We start from the raw sequence: 13,258 nt of genomic DNA, 5'->3' as shown, positions 1-13,258 counted from the left end.
TTTCAGGAAATTAGCCTGTGCTTGTCTGAGAGAGCATCTGAAACTCCACCATGTAAAACTTTTGACAAACTAGCGTTACACAAATTCCATATCTTTGTCCCTGAGCTTGAGAGGTACAACATCTGGATGGACATGAACACACACTGACCAAATTATACAAAATCCACATCACTGTGAATGCTAATATGCAGCTGGGGAGACAGTGTGAGTTTGTCTGAAGCAGTGATGTAGCAGAAAGGGTGTGTGGTATTACTCAGTACTGGTGATGACAATAGATACTGTATAGTGCCAAAATTATTTAAAGTAAATAAAAAAACCTAAATATTGTCATTTAGGTAAGATAACCTGGTTGTTATGGGGTGAAGTTGTCTTTTTAGGTACAATGTGAGAAGAAAAACCTGAATATTATGCAGTGAAGCAGGTTCAGTAACAGTTTAGCATCTTAGCATCTCAAGGTACAACTTCTCCCAAAAGCTTGTAATGCTGGTTTTGTGAGGACTTAAAATTTTAAATTCCTTCATGCAGATGGAGCCAAGCAGTGGAAGCTGTGCAAATCATGCACAGCAGCACAGTGGCTTGGTCAGCAGGTTTGTTTCTAGGTTACTGAGCACTTAGTGCAGCGTTCAGTGGGCTGCTGGTTTGATCGTATTCTACAGTTGACAGTTATCAGACAGATTGCACTAAGAATAGCTTTTCTGTTCATTCAGATGTTTGTATTGTTATTTTGGCAGCAGTAGTGATTTTGTTTCTCAGAGTTTCTCCTTACAGTTCAGTCTGTTGCCAGTCATATCAAAAACCTGCTGGGAGAACAGCCCCCACCTCTCCAGTGTCCTGTATTGGTAGAAGTTTTTCAGTCAGACTGAGAACAATTAAAACTTTCTGGAACAAAACACACTAGGATTTTCACATTCTCCTTGGTTCTCACATTTTGCCTGTTTGTTTGTGTGTGTCTGTTTCTCCTGAATTTACTTGTATGTCACTGAGGGAAAAGGAGCCAGAAAATCTTCAGATATATTCTCCTGGACTACAACATGATGTGTGTGTGTGCAACCCAGAAGAATTAAGAGAGACCATTGCTAAGAAAGTGTTTGCTCTGCAGTTCTCATCTATAAATCCACCTCCTCCCTGTTCTCTCCTCCCCTCACTCAATCTCTCTTCTTCCTCACTTTACCATTTCCGTCCCATCTAATTTCTTATTCCCACATCACTCTGTTCCTCTTACTGTAAATAAAAATACCAAAAACAAATGTATCTGTGGCTAACGCTCATGTTGTCAGTGATGCAGCGTAGAGGCAGACTCTTGTACAACCTCACCTTAGCTCTGACTTGACTCATCAGTGCTAAAAATGCTTTGTTTCAGTCAAGACACAGCTCCGCACCTTTCTCTAGAATCTCTCCTGCATTAGCTCTTCACAGAATTCTTTCTCTGTATTGGTATGAAGCACATGTCTGTCTTGAAATAAACGAGTTCTAACAAATTAATTAGTGAGTACAAAGGTAAGAGCAAAACGTGAACCGGTCCTCATGTGGACGGAGCAGAAGTTGTCCTCTCTTAATTTACTTATTATGTAAAAACCAGTGGAGGAAAGAGATCGATAAAGGTGAAGTAATATCTTTGTCAATGCTCACAATGTGGACAGACCCAGTATAACAACAAGAGGACATTATCTGGGTAACAGATAAAGATCACATGTTAACACCGCTGGTGTCGTCTTATCATAGACTGTAAAGACTGACGACATGCCATTGTGCAAAAGTGCAACCAAAATATCTTGATCACGAGAGCAGTCATCTTATTTTTGTGGCACATTTTGCAACCAGATTGGGTGCAGTAGTGCCCAAAGGTAGAGCTGTGGTCTCAGGCTGCCGGTCAAAGTTGTCAAATAATCTCAAATTCACTCCTTTTTATATCATGAAAGAATTTATCAGAAAAAAATGACACAGCAGGAGGGAGGCTTTCCAGATTATCTTGAGTAACAGGGTCAATGTTTTGTGAAGATACTTTGCTGCCTGCCTGTCTAATCCTAAAAGTACAACAAACAATGTGTCAGCAACAATAATTTGTCATTAAAATTTATAAACAGAAACCTCAGAGGCAGATACACTTTCTCAAAACCTAAGGTAGAACATTAAGTCAGACGATGTGTTTTGTTTGTTCCGGTCAACTGACCCTTTAATCCGATACTGTCCTCCTGAATGTATATACACCCCCACTTTTTTTTTTCTATATGTACAGCAGGAGGCGACGCCACTGCCAGGTTGTTCATTGGAAGTAAGTTGTTTGACGTTAATTAGCTCCATTGAGTTTCTCCTTTTTGTATCATGTCTAAAATGGCCTCAGGAAACATCATGCAAAGTTATCCAAGGTGTCTAGCGGCCCTCTCGCTTGTCACTTCATCACTTCGCTCCAATTTGCACAACATTATAATTTAGCAGTTAAAAGTATAGTCCTACTCGTTAGACTTGGCTCAATGCTTGACAGGACAGCCGAGGCTGGGGGCAGGAAAACAAAAGCTAAAGAAGAGAGTGGGAGAGAGTGATGGACAAGGATGGAGAGAGACAGTAATTTGGATATAATAGAAGCCTTATGAGAAAAACTAAATCTTTTGTGAGTCTTTATGTAATGATGTTTTTTTGATAAGATTAACTGTTGACAATGTTACACTTGAAATTTGTTTTGGCACTTTACACCACAGGTTTCTTCTAGTCTAAAGCAAAGGAACTTTTTACAAAACTTGGTGTAACTTTTATTCACTGCGGACTATAAGATAATTAGTTTGGTGACACATATTTAGTTTAGTCCATGGGCAGTTTTAATGTAAATAGCTGCAAAATGTTTAAGCATTACAGACAAGAATGATTTGAACAATATTACAATATATATTGTATTGTTGGGCAATATTTACTTTCTGGCCACATCCTTGATGAGAACATATAGATAAACCACTCTGGTGGAGTTGAACTTCTCCTTAATGCACCACAGTAGCCAAGAAGAGACAACTGGTTTAAAGTCTTGGAATCCGCTGACAAAGCCAAACGCTGAAGTGAGTCTATTTCTGTCTTTCTGACTCCTGCAGAGTCTGTAATACATTGAAAGTTGTTACACTGTGAGCTGGCGACAGTTCTTCCACTGCTCAGGGTGTCTGCCAATCTTCACCCGACTTCCTTTTTAAAGCATCGCGTTTACAACTTGGGAATAATGTATACGACTTATTATGTTGGAAAAAGCAAACAAACAGGTGTATGACTCTGTTCTTTTCTTGGGAAATACTGTGTATTGGTGCATCTTCAGGTCTTAAAATATTCAAATGAAACAACATTGAGAAAAGAAAAATCATTCACATTTACTCCCAAATGTAAATTATTTTCCTTCCTGACCTAAAGTCAATATGAAATTCTAATTCAGAGAATTTTTTTAGCTTGACATCCTTTGATTAATGCTGAAAACTCTGTTGATAACATCCTCTGTAGAGAAGCAGCTGCTCAGGACACTCAGAGCCTTCAATAATCTTCATGAGGCGACTTTTAATTTACTGCCAGCAATCAATTTTGTCAGGTGTCATACTTTTCAAAGAGTGACAACTTTCACTGCAAGATCAAACTGCCTGTATGGATCGGCGGAGGTCAGTGATTAAAAAACATGTCCTAAAGCACCAGGTCATGTTTCATTATAGCTACCTGGGGTTCATACCCTCTGCAGTGTGTGTGTGTGGACGTGTTTTTCCTGCTACGTGGGGACTTCTTCCTGACTCCATACCAACTCATGAGGACCCATTTCACAGTGGGGACCTAAAATGAGGTCCCCATGGGCAAGAAATTGAATTTTAGGGTGGCAACATGGTTTAGGGTTAGGATGAGGTTAGGGTTAGGTTAAGGTTAGGGTCAGTGTTAGGGTTAGTGGTGCTGGTTAATGGTAGTGTTAGTCTACAGGAAATGAATGTAAGTGAATGCAAAGTCCCCATGGACTACGAAACATAGACTGTGTGTGTGTGTGTGTGTGTGTGTGTGTGTGTGTGTGTGTGTGTGTGTGAGTGAGTGAGTGAGCAACTGCAAAAGGCTGTTTGACTGTGTAATAGAGGCCATATACCTTCATTTGTGAGTGAAATAGCTAAGCAGAAGTGTCCATAGTGTGCGTTTTCCTGCCTGCCTGCGGTGTGTGTGTGTGTGTGTGTGTGACCTTTCCTCCAGGAGAGATGATGAGCTTATTATGGAGAGACATGAAATAGAGATTAAAGAAGGGATGAAAACAGGCAGAGGGATGAAGGAGAGAAGGAGAAAGATGTGGGAAAGATGGAATTAAAAGCCTTTCTTATACAGAGATTGCAGCAAATTACTGCTGTGTTGACCCTTCTTCAAGGCAGCTTTAAGCCCCTTTTAGACTAAACTCAAAAAAGGATGTAAAACTGTTGCTCCTGGATGTGACGACGTGACTTTGGCTCTCTATAATACAAGTTGTCAACAGTAACATTGTTGCTGTCAAATCAACAACAGCAAATGAACAGAGTAGGAACATGTTTTTAATTTCATGATGTCGACTCAAAGTTGTTGTGCATCCTGTAAACACATTAATGTTTCTTGTCACCAGCATTAAAATTTAAATCCACTGGTGGCATGTCACAGAAACTTCCATCCATCCATTATTGCTTATTCCTGAAGGGCAGGTCAATCCCAGCTGACACTGGGTGAGAGCTTGGGGTCCACCCTGGGCCGGTCGCCCGTCTATCACAGGGCTGACACATAGACAAACAACCACACTCACTCTTAGGGCAATTTAGAATCACTAATCAACCTAAGCTGCATGTCTTTGAACTGTAGGAGCAAGCTGGAACACCTGGAGAGAACCCACACAGGCACAGGGAGAACATGCAGACTCCACACAGAAAGACCCCGGGTCAGCCAGGGCTCGAACCCAGAACCTTCTTGCTGTGAGGCGACAGTGCTAACCACCATACCACTGTGCTGCCCACATTCAGCCATTAGTATATTGTTTATCCTGTAGTCATAGAAACAACACAATCTAAATTTCACACACCTCCACCTACAACCCCTTATTCTACCTTGTTCCATCTATATAGGAGGTGGGACAAACCTATGGTGGTACCAAAAGCTGGTAAAGAACAGAGTGACTGAACTGGTGCAAACCTCCTGCACTTTAAAAGGCAGTTCTAAGGACAAACCCAAGAAAGATAAAGGCAAAGTTTAAGGATATATGAACGATGTATAAAAGAGTTTCAGGATATATGACATAAACCACAAGGACAGCAAGGGTAAAGGAAAAATGGAAAAAAGAAAGGAAAGCGGGGGGCATGGATTGATCGAAGGAGTCAGCAGTGGTTGCTGATGGGGAGAAAGACGAACTGTGTGAGACACACTGAAAAAGTGTGTGACAGAGATAATGAAGAATAGAACTGCAGAAAGACACAAAACAACACCATGCTGAGACTTTTTAAAAATGTTGCTTTATCTTTTCATTCCCCATTTTCCATTTTTCTCTGGAAGCACTGCCTGTGAGTTTTGAAGGTTGGATGTGGGGGCTGGCAAAGTGGGATGGGTGAGCTGGGGGTGCACAGAGAGAGGGAGACTGAGACAGACAGGGAGTGGGAGAGAGGGAAAGGAGGGGGAAGTCAATGTGCTGCCTCCCCCTTTCTCCATTCCCTCTCTTTTGCCTCAGTGTCTCACTTCTCCCGTCGCTTTGTTCAGCAGATTTTCCATCAGCTGAAGAAAGATAAGAGCAGGAAATAAGAAGCATAAGAGATAGTTGAAGCATTTGTGGGACTAAACCCGAGGAATTAAGTGTTGCATTTGACAGGGAAAGGAAAATCTGGGGATAAGAAGAAGAGCAGGTTGAGGAGAGGAAAACGAGAAGGGGGGGGAGGAGGAGGAAGAAGAAAGCAAGAGAGCCACTGTGCTGGAATGACGAGAGAAGAGGAGGCAAGAAGCAACTAAGTGCAGAGTGCCTAAAGTTATCACGATTACCAAGAAGAAGAAAAAAACACAAGAGCAGGAAGTAGAGGTGAGGCGAAGAAGAAGCTAAAGAGCAAGAAATAAGAAGGACAAGAAAAAGTAGAAGAAAGATACAGAGACAACATCTACCTTGATCATCCAAGATGGACAAAGTGGAACGAGTGATGAAGATGGTGACGAAAATGTCACCTAGGAAGAAGAGGAGAGAAGGAGGAAGAGGAGGTGGACCAGGAGAACTGGACAGTCCAGACACGTTGTGTGATGAACTCTGTCACTTCAGCCTCTGCATCAGCGGTGAGAGGTTGTGCCGCCACATGTGTCGTGTGTGTTTGAAGCTGGATGTCTGTTGGTGAGTGGTACCATGTGTGTGTGTGTGTGTGTGTGTGTGTGTGTGTGTGTTTCAGAGACATGTATGCATTTCTTCTGAGATATTCTGAGGAATAGAGTGTGTGTACAGTGTGTTTACAGGATGTACGTTGCCTGCATGTCTTCTAAGATAAAGACTGTAGTTAAGATGCAAATCTATGTATATTAATGCTTTAACAAAAGGCGTGTGTGTGCATATCTTTGCATAATCAGGTTTCTTTTGCTCATTGAACTGCTGTGGTTGACTATGACTGTGATACTGCAACACTGTGTGTGTTTGTGGGTGTGGGGCTTTTCACTCTGTGTATATCAGCTAGTTTACAGTAAACTAAATGTGGGAACTGAGGATATTTCTCCATTAATTTGTGGTTTTATCAGAGACGTGTGTGCCCATTAGAAAAACTGCAACCTTCAGTCATTTGGTCAGATCACTTTTCTTCACATGCCTCCTCTTGCTCTCACATGAATAATGACTTTCCGGCATTGATCGGTTGGTCAAACAGGTTCAAACCGATCAGTGCTGGAAGAAGAATGACATTCTTGCTCGTACAGAAGTCAGAAAGCAAGGTGGGCTTTGCTTATGATTCACATACAGCCACCTACCTCCTTAGACTACTGAGTCTTCTCTCAGTGATGAAAATTCTCAGTAAAATTTTATCACAACTGATGCTAAAACTGGTCATGCTTGGGAAATATTTCAGCAGTAACTAGGCACCTTTTGAATGCAAACAAATGTCCAAATGTCCCACGTGTGAACATTAGACTTGTTTCTGTTCTAGCAGCGTTGGTCTGAACTATAACTACTGATGCACACATGTTGCATATTGAATCCTTGAGGGACCAGAGGAAACAGGCACTGCTCAGGTGTCCAGGACAGTTTTCCGGTGACACTGTTTTCTTGTGTGTTTGCCAGTGTTTGTTGCATTGCTGTTCAGTTGACTTAATGAGTTAGGGCTTTTAATTAGCTGTGAGCTGGTTAGTGTTGATGATGTAGTTTATTAGGTACTTCATGTTTTTCAAAGACTTTGAAAAGGATTTCACAGTTATTGTGTTGTTTTTTTTTACTTTGAACACAAACAGTTGAGTGAGACGGGCTGAAACTGCACAGAGAAACGTATACAGCTGTAAATGTAAATGTACATGTGAGTGCCTACTCTCCTTCCATCAAACAATCTTTCTAATCACTCAGCAGCAACTGCAGCAGCCACACTTCAAACTGCCTCCAACAACCATCAGAAAACCAAACATTACACTGCAGCCAGGGAAAGGTCACTTTGAAAACAAGAGGGAACACAAGCATATCAAGGCAAACATCCCAATGCCTGCTCTGTTCCAGCGCCGTGGATGATGTTTTTCTTTCTCCTCAAATGACATATTCTATTTGCTGGATGCTTTTATCAAATGTGTCTCACAGCAACAGATCATAAATGATTAGTGTGCCTGTTGTATGAATGCAGAAGGGTCAATACAGTGAATTGCTTCACCAATGTGTAGTGTTGATATTTGCCTCTGGATTTTAGCCAGTGTTCTTACTTCTGATACGTTGGTGGTAACAACAGCTGGGGCCCATGAAAAAACAAATCACCTCTGGTGTCCAAAATGTCCGCCTTTCCCTCTACGTCTGCTTTGATACTAGTTTACTGTTCTTCGATCAGTATTCCATTTTGGTAGCGTTAGTCCGGCATTTGTGTAGCTGTTTACTATTGTTGCCAGGTAATAAGATAAGCAGGCATTTTGACAGTGCTACAGTGAACTGAGAGCTGGAGCCACAGCAGTAGAACGAGAGCAACGAAAGGACTTATGGGCCACAAAAACAACCACACAATTTTCTGTTGACTCTTTAGGGGGAAATGATGGGGCATCGGTTTGGCCATGAATGTTATTCTGTGCTTTTTATGAATGAAACATTTAATCTGTCCCATTTTCTGGTTAATAGTGCGACTGAAAACTGTGTCCCCTCTATGTTTCAGCTGCACATGACCAAAATTTGACTGGAGACTATATGAGAACACTTCAGTAGTTGTGCATGGCTTCTCCTTCCTCACCTGGTTTTGTAAAATGCCTTTATATTGCCATTTTTAGGTTAACTGTCCTGGAGTAGTGTCTGTAAAAATACCATTATTTGTTCTGGTATCACTGGACAGTACCATCCTACGTGGGGCCATTGTCTTCGACGTGTTTCCACCCTGACAAATATGACAGTTTGAATAAGGTAAACTACCTGTAATATTGCCACAAGGCACTGGCGTTTTTGAGCGGGCAAAATATTTCTCAGCCCAAGTCCCAAGTCTTCCTTGTTAACTGCAGGTCTTATGGCACTCTCCAAATGAGTGCAGTAATTGACAGATGGATGTGAAAAGAAGGAGCGTGGTCTCTGAGCAGTGGAAGTGTGTGTCTCTGTGTCTTGTTAAATGTGTGTAGGTGCAAGAGAAAGGGGAATTACTGGGTAGTGTGAAGCATAGGAAATTCTCAGATGCTGGAAAATATGAGCCTCGTCTAGAGACCAGGGTGGACCATCATATCTGTTGCAAAACATGATTTACCCACTGACAGTTTGTCAAAAAACTTTGGCATCTCATACAGACACTATGTTCTCTTGCCAGAATGGCTCAGCACCACAAGTGAATGGCAGTAAGAGTGTCAACCGCTGTCTGATACTAAATCTGAATGAACATAGTTGATGTTCCCTGCAGCAAATATTCAAAATTACCTCAGGCAAATTGCTTGAAAGTCAGGGAGAGGCACAGGCAGAAAGCAAACTGCACATGAAGTCAGAGGAAAACAGCAGCCCACAGGTTGGCCTGTGTGTGTAGAAGCATGATATTAACTAGCTGAAAACATTTCAGTTCATTCACTGTCAATATGCCACATTTGGGGAACTCTATGTATTTTGGTAACTAAATGACATAATATATGTAAACAGGTTGATTTGAAAAGGGTGTCTGAAATCATCTGGGGTGTGAAGAAGTGCTTGGAAACCTTATTTTATATAAAGACTAGGGATGTAATGATAGTAATTTCACTATATGAAATAAGCAAACAAACCGGCTGCACATACACAAAACCAACCACTTGGTAACCGCACTGAAAGGTTTTTCTCTAGGAAAGTAGACCATGATGTTTGAAAAACATCTCGAGTAAAGCACAAATCTCACCTTTATGTGGCTTGTCCTAATGTAGTTTGCCATCATCTTCACTTCATTCTGGTGTGCCAAGCAGCAGTTTACTCACTACCACCCCCAGTGGTCGGAGGCTGGGGGATACCCGCAACACAGAACTCAACCACTGGTCGGCACAGCCACCAAATGGGAAAACTTAAACCTGTCTTGGGCAACTAAAATTGATGTTCCACTGAGTGTGACTTGTTTTTTTCTTTTTTTGGAAGGACAAAAATACATTGTGGAGTATTTCTGTATTATTACTGCACATGTCTAGTAAGGGGTTATTGCACAAACTCTCACATTTCTCACATTTTCGTATTTGCCATCAGTCTTACTGCGGCAGGAAAAAAGCTGTTGTAAAGTCTAGTTCTGTGTGTGATGATACTTATGATAATTATGCAGATAAGATCATATCATGGACTTTTTTGGCAACATTGTACTGTGAATTTTTATTATCTATCTATCTAGATAACAAGATTGATCAAAACAAAACAAAGTATTATGTAATAAATGATCCGATGCTTTGTTTTATCAGTAGTCCAGTGTTATGATGCTTTGGAAGGATCAGGTGTGTATATGTAAGGTAAGGTAGGACTTTATTGATCCCACAATGGGGAAATTTCTGTGTTCCAGCAGCAATAGAGAGCAGCAACAAAACACCATAAGAACAAACACCACACACTGTATCTTGAGAAACAAATGGGAAAAGAAAGATTGTGTTTGAGGATAAGCCGTCCTCTGAGCCGCTGATCTTTTAAACCCCACTCACATTTGTTTTGTGCATGTGTTTTTCTTTCATCTACAGACAGCCCAGATCTGCTGAGCCACTACATTATTTCCATGTCAAATCTGCATTGTATAATTGTGCCTCATGTACTGAAATGATCCGTTCCACAGTCAAACTTCAGCTGAACGTCTGCAGCAGCCAACAGATAATGCACACTAGATGTGATCGGACTAGGAAGTTACCAGCAGCCACCAGCTCCAACAGTCAGACCTTCACCTTTACTGAAGTGTAGCTGAGCAAACCCCGCAGTACATTTTAGAGTCCAGGGATGTTCAGGCTGCTAAAACAATACTTAACAGACACTCGAGCTTTGTGACCTTTTCATTTAGCCTGTAAGATCTCCTGCAGCATATCAAAGCAGCAGAGACAGAGAGAGAGAGAGACTTCAGACTGCAAGCGTCGTAAACTGTATCCGGAGAGTCCGATGTTAGGCACAATCCACAATGGACAAATGACAACCTAAGAAGAAAAGTATAAACTACAGTACAAGTGAAATGCCTCCTTTTGGTGTTTATTCTCAGTGGCTTCTCCCATTATCATCACTGACCAGCTGAACTAGCCTGAGCTTGGTGCATGGGCCCATGTTGTGTAACAGTTCTCAGTGTTTGCCTTTTCCATTCAATGTTAACTTGCACCACGTTGTTGTTGTGCATGAACCTAAGCTGTTGGGTTTTAACCAAACCGCCGGCATTTAGAAGACTGCGACCAACTGCTGTTATACCAGTGGGGGTACATTTATTAACACATAATTGTATGGCAGTTTCCAATTTCCAACTGAGAAATTATTATTAACTACAATACAGCTGCCTGTAAATATTTGGCTTTGTCTGGTGTATTTTCCTGCTTTAACATATGGCCGTTTCTTTTTATTCTAATCATCTTATCATCTGTCAAAAGTAATGAACCCGGCAGGTGAGGTTGGTGCTACCTTGCACACAAAGAAAATAATTTCCCTGGCTTGTTTACAATAACTTGGGTAGCTGAAAGGCCTGTTAACTGGAAAAAATAAGGGGATGCACATCAAAAGCACCACAGATAGAGGAGAAATTCTAAATCAGCCTGTTGAAAGCTGAAAAGGCTCCGTGGCATCCACAGCCAGCTAAATGGCTACATCAGCATCAAACGCACAACAGCAAGGGAAGGAAATAAGAGAAGACCTAATTACAGCAAACAGGGAAGGCACCAAACAGGGCAGGTAGGAAGGCTGCTCCCCAGAGGTACAGTCAATAACATCATGCTGATAGACACTACAGCGCACTGCCTGAGGTAAATATAAACACCGCTACCTCCACGTGTGTGCGGTACTGTGACCTTGGGGTCGACTGTGGTTCAGTGGGTAGAGCAGTTGTCTCTCAACCAGAGGATTGACCAGTTCAAATCTCAGTGCCTGCAGTCCACATGTCAAATTATCCTTAGGCAAGACACTGAACCCCAAGTTTCCCCCTATGGTTAGAGCCAGCGGTGTGAGTTGGCGCCGCAGATGGCTGCCTTGGTTCTGTACTGGAAACAGATTCCTTGTGTGCAACATACTTGGCCAATAAAGGTGATTATTATTACCTAGATGAATGAAGAGATGCTTTGGAACAGACTACAGATCAGTCTTGATAAAAATATTTAGTTTAAAATTTATGCCTCAATATGTCACCATATGCAAATGATTTCACCTGTAGTGATTTATATTTTAAAGATACTGTATAGAGGGACGGTATGGTTGTGCAGTGGTCAGTGCTGTTGCCTCACACAAAGAAAGTTTCAGGTTCGAGCCCTGGCCGACCCGGGACAGAGTCTGTGTGGGTTCTCTCCAGGTACTCCACCTTCCTCCCACAGTCAAAGATAAGAAGCTTAGGTTGACTGGAGACTCTAAATTGCCCGTAGGAGAGAGTGTGGGTGGTTGTTTGTCTATGTGTTAGCCCTGTGATAGACTGGTAACCTGTCCAGGGTGGACCCCGCCTCTCGACCAATGTCAGCCCTGAGTGGTTTAGCCCCTTGCTACTTTTCTGAGCTTCTCAATCCATATTACCAAACCAGAGCCCTTAGATCCACCTTATGTTGTCTTAACTATTGTATGTTGCCATGTTTAGTATCAACTTGAGGAGGCAACAGTGGCGCAGTGGGTAGAGCAGTCATCTCCCAGCCCATAAATAAGCTAAGTATTACTTAATGACTCAGAGACAATGTGAGTCTTTTAATTCTAGACTCTCCTGTAGCATCCTGACAAGGTTTCTACCAAACTGACAGATGTAGTACATCATGTTTGGAAATTCTAAAAATCCTGGTACTCAACCCTGGATATCAGATGTTATGGCTGCTGTGTCTGTGTGTGTGCATCATGGGACACACTTACTAGCTAAATTTAGGAGTGAAATCTTCCTTTTCTTTTGCTTTCTCATCTCTCTACCCCCAGTCCTCTTTCTTTCTGACTGTTTTGCTCTCACTCGCTCCCTCCTGGATCTCTGCTTTCTCCGTTTGCTCTCTGTCACCAGCTCACCCTCATGTGCTTTACCCTCAATCTCTCTCCCTGGTGATACTCCAGCAGTGTGTGGGCGGATGTTTCGTTCCATCATCTCTCTTCCTCCTGTGCTAAAACCTTCTAACCTGCTATCACTGACTGCAGTTCTGGATTTCATACAGTCCTCTGCTGCAGCTGTTGCTGCTTTGTTAATTTGATTTGATTTGATTTTGATTTGATTTGATTTATTCTTTCAAGCACGTAAAAACAGTTGATATGACAACACACATACACATAATCCAATATCAATTTGCTTATACCTAGTACATGCTTGAATGGAGTAGGAAGAAGTCAGACTTATCCAGTCCTACCCCATGACATCATCTTACCATCATTGGTTTGCAAGCAGTAAATGATTCACTTCTACCCACACAAGTAATATACTAAAGAATTATTATAACAGTGTTAACATTCTTACATAATTACATTCTTAAATAATTATCTTCTACACCACACAAGTAATATACTAAA

The 13,258-nt window shown here is 41.7% G+C and overlaps 1 protein-coding gene across 4 annotated transcripts in view; it reads left to right on the top strand.

Annotated features, from left to right (window-relative positions):
* The window catches only part of grip2b (glutamate receptor interacting protein 2b), a 199,021-nt gene that overhangs the window by 61,621 nt on the left and 124,142 nt on the right, over window positions 1–13,258 (top strand). The window contains exon 1 of one of the 4 annotated variants that reach the window (XM_020621207.1): window positions 5,682–6,258. The exons of the other annotated variants lie outside the window; for them this stretch is intronic. Within the exon in view, the coding sequence (XP_020476863.1) occupies window positions 6,108–6,258 (151 nt within the window). The 5' untranslated portion in view covers window positions 5,682–6,107. Of the gene's footprint in view, window positions 1–5,681; window positions 6,259–13,258 lie in introns of those variants that run through there. 4 annotated transcript variants of the gene reach the window in all.

Source organism: Monopterus albus, unplaced genomic scaffold (assembly GCF_001952655.1).
Source record: "Monopterus albus unplaced genomic scaffold, M_albus_1.0 scaffold255.1, whole genome shotgun sequence".
NCBI classification, from domain to species: domain Eukaryota; kingdom Metazoa; phylum Chordata; class Actinopteri; order Synbranchiformes; family Synbranchidae; genus Monopterus; species Monopterus albus.
The sequence above is the reverse complement of the archived record's forward strand: the minus strand, read 5'-3'. Positions and strand labels throughout refer to the sequence as shown.